Below are 10169 nucleotides of genomic sequence, written 5' to 3'. Positions count from 1 at the left end.
ATTGTCAGTTTTATGAATGACTTTATCATTTCTACATATGAGAATTTTTGTCGTTTGTTAGATGGTTTTATGGACTTCCATCAAATCATTCATCAGCAAATGCTAACGAAGGACAGAATAGTCAGGCATACCGTCAGAAGACATAACAGTGGTTTTATGTGTCGGTTAACCCAGACACAATTCAGGATACAGTCGGGCCTTGTTAATCCGGAAATTTATTTGAGGTCAAAAAAATTGCCGTACTTTTATTTTGGAGTGAATCTCTACAAAGCTCAATATTACGTTACGCTACATGCAACTCCATATCTTATTCGTTGGGAAAGAAGTCCAGGAGAATGGGCGCTGTACAAAGTATCCATTAAGAGTGCAATTACTACCAAATATATACGTCCCCCCTCCCAAGAGAAGTATATGGAGGCATATAATGTCAAAAGTTTTGATTGATTGTTTAAAATCATATACGCTATATGAACGCCGAATATAGGTTGAAACAAAATGATCAACGATTTAAAACACATGAAGTATAATAAAAATAATACTTTCCACAAAATTGTACTATAGATGTCGTTGTAATAACAAAACAATTAAACAATACCTAGAAATTAAGAATTCAGTCTTTTCATGAATATTGATAAAGGAAGTGCGTAAACTGTAGGTCTATATATAGAAACACATGTCCACGGGAAATCACAGACAACGAGGTATGTTGCATTTTGACAACAATTATTAATGTAAGGTTAATATGCATCATAACAGAGAAGATTGTTGATACTTAAATACATTAAAAGGTAAAGTACCATTAAGTATCCACATCAAAAGTGAGTAGTATCTCAAACGGTCTACCTTGTTTTCTTTACGCCACGTGTGTTTATCAATCTAAAAGTAGCAAAGGCGTCACGTGATGGATTTATTTAAAAATAGCTGTTTTTCTTTCCTTGCAGGATAATAAATAATTATAATTTGATAACTTTGTCACGCGTTTAATTTTAATGGTGTAATTTACAGTATTTTCGTAACTTTTCTTGATAAACAAATTGTATCAATTTCCAATCCTATTTTAACTGGCGCAAGTTATAGCGTGTATACTTTTAAGGTCCCAGTCGACAATATTTCACTGCATGGACATAAAGAGACGTCAGCGTATGCCAAAGAGGGGCTTCAAATTACACCTATACTCGGCATTCAGGGCCATTAAGAAGTGAGCGTTCTATATCGTGCCAACGCCGACCGTGACACGGGACCAACATTTTTAAGGTCAAATCCAAAAGACCCGTGACTTTCACTTCTAGTGCTGAGCGCGTGTCAATTTTTTTTTAAAAAGAATCAGTCACTACCTGTGTTTATGCAAGAAGTTTTAAACGAGGGGCTAAATTTTATTGGTTTGAAATTGAAGCTGTGGTATTAATTTTCAGAGCTAGTGTTAAGTCTATCCATCTTTTTTAGGGGGGCCGGGGGGGGGGGGGGGGTCCATATTACATGTGCTAAAAAATAAACGAAACATATAAGTGGGGCAGAGAAGGGGAGAAGTAAAAAAACAATGATCCTCTCTGTTTTCACAGCCATAGGGGAACTCTCCATTAAAAAAGAATTCTTGGTTCTTTTGGTTAGATATTCAATAAACACATCTTTGCTATTTTCAACAGGAAACATAAAAATAAACTCTATATTTTTTTTTAGAAATTTTAATGACATAGAAGTTAGAACACATTTAAATATGAATCATTATACAATCTGTATGTCATATGGCTGTTTCTTCTCTCCGATTCGGTTTTTGCCGTCATATTTGATTCCAGGTTTAAATTCTCCCTCGATGACCTCCTCTTCTCCAATTTTAATGCCAGACTCTTCCAAAGCATTCAGCACTGCTTTAACCTACAATAATAATGATTATTTACTGACAGATCTAAAACTTACAATGTAAGCCTTTACCTAAAATGAGGATAACCGGTAATTACTTATACATGGGAAATTTACATTAAAACTGAGAACCTATATTTTTAAAATTATTCTTTTTTAAAAATATTTTTTATGCATTTCAAAGAGAATCATTCAAGAACCTGTAACTATTTTTGAAATCAGTGGTTTATTCACATTAGTATCACTCAACTAGATCTATAATAAATACATTGATACTACCAATAAATATTTCAACTGGATATTTCTAAAAAAAATAAGAAGTCAGCTTTTAGCTATGAAAATAACTCCAACCAAACTTTCATGCCTGAACGTACCTTATCCCCTCCATGACCTTCTGAGACTGGGTCATAATACACGTTGACAATGCCGGCTTTCTGACAGCGATCGGCAAACACACGACCGGTATTGACAGCCGCTGACACATCTCTTGGCACTACATAACACAAAATCAAGATCTGTCTATTACATACAGTCTAAATATAGCTTCTACTAGATCAGCTGTTTTAATCAAAATATATTCATTGTGATTTAAATATTTCCCACAATTCCTTCACAGCTTTTATTGTAAACATTTGAGAGTAATAAATTCAGTTTATTTGATTAACTGATGATATTCATTAGGATAAACCTTAATTTTATCAAATTTTCAATGAACGGCATCAAATTAATCAACAGTACATGTACCTGTATAAGAACTGCCTTATCGCCCACTCTGATGATGAAGCGTAGATGACCTTCCTCCCTGAGGAATGTTCTAGGTAAACCTCTACTTTGCTGGAGGTAGGATTAATATGGAGTCTACAAATATGTAATTTCCTCAATTTTATTTCAGAAATGGTCATTACAGGTAACTATATTACACAGGCCCAAAAGACTCCAAATTAAAAGCCTTGCACATACATGTATATAGTAGTATTTTCTTTTTTTTCTTTATTATACATTGTATTGACAAAATTTTAATTTTCTCTTACTAATAACCATTAGGTAAATTTTAAGACTGTCCATTACAGTAAACAGTTAAGGATATACTAACTTGTAATAAAAGTTTCGGGAAGGTGTTTGAAATCTCCATCCTTTTCTTCTTGGAGAAACATTCATATACTCAAGGCATCTGAAGGAGAAAAAGTATATAAATTACTGAATTTGTAAATGTTAAAAAATTAAAAATCAAGATTCCAAATGCAGTCTTTCTAGGTTAATCCCACTCTAATGTTATATATTATACATTATTGCAAATCCCTTCCTGAATTTAACCTCATTTCCGATGCATAAAAACAAATATTTAATTAAAAAAAGAATGGTTTTAAATATGTGTAATTAAAATAGTGTTTAACCAAAGTATTTAAAAGGGAACTACATGTATTTTTAAAAACACAAAACAATAAACCATTTATTCATTTAAGAAATGTGCAAAGGGCAATAACTCTTTAAACTACAGTGTATCCTTTTTATTGCATTTTCTTCATTTTATTTTCATAGAGAATCGGTTTCCCAGACACTTGGAATTTATATTCAAGTATATTTTAAAATTAAAATTATTTAAAAATTCATAACTAAAAGGATAACACCATATCATTTAGTTTCTCATGGATTTTAATAATGCTATTTAGCAAAACTGAGATATAATTTTCAATGCCAATAGAAACTTCTGTACCTTTATCTGACCTACCTTAAACTATGCTAAATTGATATAAATGCAGTTTTTTTTCAACTTTAAACCCCCCCCCCTCCCAACTTTGGAATCCCTGTAAGTTTGTCTTGAGTAGTGGTTCGACACCATAAATGATATCAAACAGTTACCATTCCCATCATACCTATCATTTCTGTTGATGAATTCCGGGTTTATCTTGTAGTCTTTATTGTCTTCTGAGTATTGAGCGGCTGACAAAGACAAGCTACGAGCTGAAAATTAAACAAGAATTACAAATGAACCCCCCTGTCTAAAACACTGCTATCTCAAATAGCATATCAAAGAGAATTGTGGATATTCCTTAACCGTTGTTCCTCGAGAATTTTAGTATCAGTGATTTAATACCTAGGTTGTATGTTAATTCAATTTTGAACAATATTTTATCCTGACTATCACAGAAGTTAATGTAATTGCAATTTTGCAGCAATTTGATCCCTCTCCCTAATATTTAAGGAATGAAGCTTATTTCAACTTATGTAATATTATATAACATATTTTGGGCCAGTTTACACTTTATAAACCATGAAGCGGTTTATAAAAAAGTTAAACTTCTCCAAGTTATGCTATATTGTACATGTAAAACATAAGTTGAAATTAGCTTCTTTCTTTTTAATTTAATTTCAGTGTAGATAATGAGACAATATTTCAATAAAAGGCTTCAAATTCAGCAATATTTTAAAAGTAACATCAAGCAGAGTAATATGTTTTTGACATAACTCATTGTGATGAATGGAACTCATGTTATATACATAATGGATTCAATTTTTTACCCAATCAAATGATGTATTACATGTCCAACTAAAATCAAATTACAAGTAAATATTGATTATTTTTGTCTGAGCAGACATAGCCATCATCAGATAACTATGGGTGATCTTATCTTTTACTCATCACCCATGATCAAAATAGGCATCTAGAAATTTTTTAAAAAGTCACGAAAATTATATGGGAGTAAATGTACCTTGTCAATCTTTGAAACACACAAGTGAGTGGAATTATTTGATTTATTTGCGAGCAGTAACTGTAAGTTATCTAATGATTTTGGTCATTGGTAAACATACACACATAATCAAGTTGGGCAAAGCCTACCAAATGGCACTTTATCCCACGTTTGGCAGATAATCTACCATATAGGTAACAAATTTTGCTAATCAAATGGGGGACTATTTTATTCTATTGCAATTTTTATTAAAATAAAACAAAAGCGCATTTATTCAGGCAATGGGGGATTTTAGTGAACATATTCCTCGTTCATTTAACATAAATCGGTCGAATTTCTATGCGTAATTTCTCCGTAACTTCGTAAAAATAATACCCGTAGTTGACTCTATCAGCCGAACTTCTTGATCAAACGATAAAAAAAAAATCTTAATTGTGCATTGTTGGATAAAAATCCAATTTTATACAATAATTTGACTCTCGATATGTTAATTTTAATCTCTTTTTGGATCTTCGTCAATGTTTATCTCCATAAAATCCTGTTAAACACGAGCTCCTCATGCCTTACTGGTATGGTGGGCACTTCCTATTATAAAGTTAATTTTTTCCAGAGTTGTACGTAATATTTGTTGTTATTTTTCTTTTAGGATGAAGTTGCAGATTCCATGCGATCTTTTTGGGTTTAATATGCATATTACTGGTGAATTCAATAAATTCAAAAAATAATATTCAATAAAAGATGTACAAAATGACTTTTGCTATTATTCTTGTTTTTGTTCCGAGTACATCGTTTTAAAACAATAATTATGTCATACTCCAACTGCATTTATAACTATATTTCTATGAAGAACAAAGCCATTGTGTTCAAAATAAAAAGAAATAAAGGCTAAACTTATTTTTTTCTGATTTCCTAGTTGAAAATTAACACAAATGTGCTTCCGTAGTTAAATCTGACTTTACATCAGGTTAAAAAAGATCATCGTTTTGATTGGTTTGCAATAATTGATTGGTTGCCCGGATAATCAAAATAGATAGTAAAGGACATGATTGACAGGTGCAACATCGTTGGAGAAGGAGTAAATTTTCTTTAAAAGTAAAAAAATGAAGAAACATTCAATTGTTTACATTAGCTACGTTTTTTGTCAAATTTTTTCACGACTCTGCACAATAAATTGCACATACAATTTTATTATTTTTTTCACCCAAAATACTGATAAATAGCTATATTTTATTTCACATGGTTTCACGGGGATAAAGTACCATTTGGTAGGCTGTGCCCCTCTGATAATTAAGGGGGGTGTACAGCCATATTTTGTGCAGTGAGAACAAAATGTAAACATTTTTTTCAAATGGCTAAAATACATTATATTTTGATCAAATTCTAAACCCTTATGATAAAAATACAATAAATATGCATAACTGAATGCATGTTGTGCATGTATAATCTATACTTTTGCAGAAAAATGCTTTTGATATGCACTTTAGAACTGCGCAGCTACAGAATTCAGCAGAGCCTTAAAAAATCCAAAAAAATACGCAAAGTGTGCATTAATGTTCTCTCTACTACCATTTGTTGAGAAAATGTCTAAATTTTGCACTTTTAAATGATAATTTTAAATTCAAAACAAGGTATCGTTGTCTTCAAAAAGAGTGAAAAGAACCATGAAAGTAGTTCATTGATAGCAGCACGTGGTCTATTTTTAGCACAGAATTTTGTTTTCCAGACCTCTTCTTAATATGGAGGGACATAACAATCTTTAAATGTAGAAGAGAATTACAGTTGCAAAATATTTCAAATAATATGAACACTTTTCAAAGAGGAATTGTGTTAAAGTGTGGCTTGAAGTAATTTATTTAGTATTATTATCAAACAGTTGTTAAATAGTGTACGTATTGAAATAAACTTTTTGATTCCAGGTAAGGAAAAATGAGCACCATCAAAGTTTAAAATGAAGAGTTTGTAAGTTTGCCACAGATAACTTATAATATCTATCAAAAGTTTAATTATCACCAATGAAACACAAAGAAATTAAACACATAAAATCGATATGAAAAACCTTGTGTTAGTATCTACTAGTACGAGGGGTGATCGAACTATCTATATATCTACAAAACCACAATTTAGATTAGAAGCAAATTTGGTGCACACTCAAGTTCTATAAATAGCATATGCCGAATAAAGTTTTGCTCACAATGTGAAAATAAAGTCATTATGCAGGTACTTGTGACGAAAAATGGTTGTCTCAGTGGAACTCATTCAACAAACGACTAAAATAATTATGGTATATCTTAAAACTGCATTTGAAGCAACGTATAAGAATTTGTTCAAAGTTTATTAAGACAAATGACTTCCTAATAATTCAATCAATGATTGGATAGACCGTTTTAGTGAAGGAAGGCAGATGGTTGAATATGATACTTGTTATGTTGCCCGGTGAAAGCAAGTTTGAAAAGGGGTTTGTTTTTAATTAAGCAATATGCTATCAAAGGTCTCCAATTTACACTTTGAAAAATACTTGAATATTTCAACAATAATATAACTATCAAATACCTAAGATATTGTTTACTTTTGATCACCCCCCCCCCCCCTCATATATACTCTGTCAAATAAACATTTACAATTTTCATTACAGCGGAGCGACATTTGAAAAGGAATAAAATCATTCAGAGTGGGTTAAGAGATTTAATGAATAACTTTTTTCTATTTGCCCATTTTGTCAAAATTACAATTTTACAGAGTAAAGAAAAAAATCAACAAAATTAAATATTTTATACCATCTTTAAAATGACGTTTGGTGGACCTCCCAACTCAGGGAAAATTATTGGGTCCGTATTTATGGTGAGAGAAAAAAATTCCTTAAAATTTAAACATATTTGTTGACGTAAGAAAAAAAAATCCTGTAATTGGATGTAAAATAAAATTGAGTCGCGCCATTTTTAGGCAGTAGATCGGGAGAGAGGGCAACCAAATATTTTTACAACAAATGGTCTTATAAGGCTAGTACATGTTCCATCACATACTTAGTAATGCAATTTTTTTAATCTTTGGCACTATTTTGAAAAAAAAACATATGATTTTCGGAAGGGGGGGGGGGGGGGTAGTCTCTCATTTTTTGCGATGTTAGAGAGACATTGCAAATGCAATGGACCTTTGTTTGCAAACATTGTGATTGCTTCTAAATTTAAAAAAAAAACAACTCTATATATTTTATCAAGCTTCGTAAGTTCAATGATCGAGAGCTTACAACGTAGTCAACATAATGAGACATGATGCGTTTTTATGTCCAAACATTACTCCATACGATGTGTTGGTCATTGCAAACAATCAAGCTATTTATGTGAGGTGCCTGAAGGAAATCCTTTAACTGCCTATTTTTTCTATCTAACTGCTAAACAAAATAGACATATGTACCAACTTTTCGAATGTAAGACATGTAATTGCAATTTGTTTTTCATGCACCGCATATTGTTTAACATTTTCAAATTAAATGCTAAGCATCCTCCTTGCAGTGCCCCATTTCAAAATAACTTCTATTGCCACAGAAAAAAAGGCCCAACGCAGGGATTGACATTAACGGTTGTCCGATTGCCCGGGACAAGTAAATCATCGGGTCGGCAAGTGAAATCATCGATGTAATTGTCCGATCGGGCAAGTGGATATTTCTTATCAGAAACGTTTTTTTAATCTTACATTAGTTTATAAATAAAACAATGAATTGAACAGTTGATTTCCGCCAAAAATGTGACAATGTTTTTGCATTCAGAATCCCTCGGTAACGTTTCTGGATCATACCTTTATTTAGAAATCGGGTTCGTTATTCTGTTTTCTTTCGTTCACTCTCTGCCTGACAACTTATTATGAACTTACGATACATTCTTACGAAATATATATAATAGAATAGTTTATTTAATCACTCAGAATATAAAGAACACCAGTTGTTCTTGGTAATGATGTATCTTGATTCAAAACATGATAACTGTTTTCCTTTTAGTTGACCTTAATCGCTTGGGGGGGGGGGGGGGGGGTAAATTTTCAAAACAAAAAAGAAAAGAAAAGGAAATATCATTAGTGCATCGCTGTACGTGTGTTAACAGGATAGTAAATTACAGGAAAGTTGTTTATACAGTAACTGATGTTTTCTTCTTTAAAATTTTTGGGCAACCAAGTTTTGCGTTCGGGCAAGTCAAAATTGTAGTTCACTTGCCCGAAGGACAAGTGAATATTAAAGTTAATGTCAATCCCTGCGACGTAAACACATATGTTTAGGGCATTTTTTAGCTTTTTCTTGAGTTTTAAAGAAACCAACAAATTATCAAGACTTGTTCCACGAAAAATTAAATATAATCATGGTTATAAACGCATCTATCCACAGCAGATATATGCACATGTCAAGCACGTGCTCAGTGTATTAATATTTTCTAGCAAACTCGAGCTGTGAACAGAACAGTTTTTCCCGATTTGCTGGAGTGGGGTTAAAATCGCGTTTTTTCATTAATCAGACGAAGCGATGCAACAAATAAAAGTAGTAAGTAATATTACCTAATGATTATTACTAAGTAATTTCTTGTCTTGATGTTTTTATGGTCGCATTTATTCTAAAATCAATGTTATTCGAACTCTGTGCGACAGAGGAATGGCGGACGAAATAAACACATGGTCTCAGGAAGACACACATATGAAAAATCAAATTTTCAAGAATTCTAGATAATGACAAGAAAAAAGCGAAACAAATGGTTGTAGCCATATTATCAATGAATCAAACTAACACCATTTTCAATGCATTTTTCATCTCGTGAATGCTGTAGCTGCGCAGTACTACAATGATTAATTTCCTCCTAATTAAAACAAAATAAACTTAATTATTTACTAATTTTGGTCTCTAACAGTAGGTAACTAGTGCATTAACACTTTGAGTAACTTTGGGCTAGTTTAGACGAGTATTAAGCGCATTCTTGGCATTTCTTATTTCACACCAGACTAGATCCAATTGGCTTGTACATCCCCCTTAAGACTTTTTTGCCATCACTACTCTTTGCAGAAGTGTTGTGATGTTAAATGAATGATTCTGTGTAAACAGCTAGTGTAAAAATATTTTTCTATTATCCATTTAAAAGTATTATAATTATTTTTAATATTCAATGTAATTTATAAAGTCATAGGAAGAATCAAAATTTGGTCTTATATTTCATAAGTTCTTATGTAAAATGAGCCCCTGAACATATATCATGAAAAATATAAATTTCTTTTTTTTTTATGATACATCTAGGCCCTAGCTTAGCTCCATATAGGCAACGACCTGGTATTAACAATAACGAGATAATTACATCAAAATATGTAGTTTCATCGAGTGTTTTACAAAATTTCGAATTTCCTCTATAGTATTTAAAAAGATCCTACGTTCATCTTCAACTCGAAAAATTCCTAGCTGAATTTCTCATTTTATAAAAACACATACCAGCTATTTTACGAGTTGAATGCACAGCATAACTTCTACATAAGCAAGTAAACGGTGTAGAAGCAAGAGAAACCAGTGAGCTACCAAGTGACATTTTCGGTAAAAGTTAATTCGAACAACGAAGATTCTTACAGGTGCCTGAAGTCATTCTCACCTCTAAAAGTTTA

At 31.9% G+C, this 10169-nt stretch overlaps 1 protein-coding gene across 1 annotated transcript; it reads right to left on the bottom strand.

The window, feature by feature from the left end:
* Positions 1 to 1709: 1709 nt before the first annotated feature.
* LOC134252122 (large ribosomal subunit protein uL18m-like) lies at positions 1710 to 10108 on the bottom strand. Its single transcript, XM_062734558.1, has 6 exons — positions 10003 to 10108; positions 3732 to 3819; positions 2951 to 3028; positions 2596 to 2715; positions 2232 to 2343; positions 1710 to 1872 (listed from the first exon to the last, which is right to left on the bottom strand). Exons 1-6 carry the CDS (start codon positions 10094 to 10096, stop codon positions 1723 to 1725), a joined length of 642 nt encoding a protein of 213 aa, XP_062590542.1. The 5' UTR covers positions 10097 to 10108; the 3' UTR covers positions 1710 to 1722.
* Positions 10109 to 10169: the final 61 nt, after the last annotated feature.

This window comes from Saccostrea cucullata, unplaced genomic scaffold (assembly GCF_032062105.1).
Source record: "Saccostrea cucullata isolate Sc308-1 unplaced genomic scaffold, CSIRO_AGI_Scuc_v1 ctg2920, whole genome shotgun sequence".
NCBI lineage: Eukaryota > Metazoa > Mollusca > Bivalvia > Ostreida > Ostreidae > Saccostrea > Saccostrea cuccullata.
Note: the sequence above shows the minus strand (reverse complement) of the source record. Positions and strands in the feature narration are given on the sequence as shown.

Coding starts and splice junctions, on each gene's coding strand:
- LOC134252122 (XM_062734558.1), bottom strand. CDS start 10,096: ATGTCACTTGGTAGCTCACTGGTTTCTCTTGCTTCTACACCGTTTACT. Junction 3,820..10,002: donor TTCAACTCGTAAAATAGCTG/GTATGTGTTTTT, acceptor TTTAATTTTCAG/CTCGTAGCTTGTCTTTGTCA. Junction 1,873..2,231: donor AAGGTCATGGAGGGGATAAG/GTACGTTCAGGC, acceptor TTATTATTGTAG/GTTAAAGCAGTGCTGAATGC.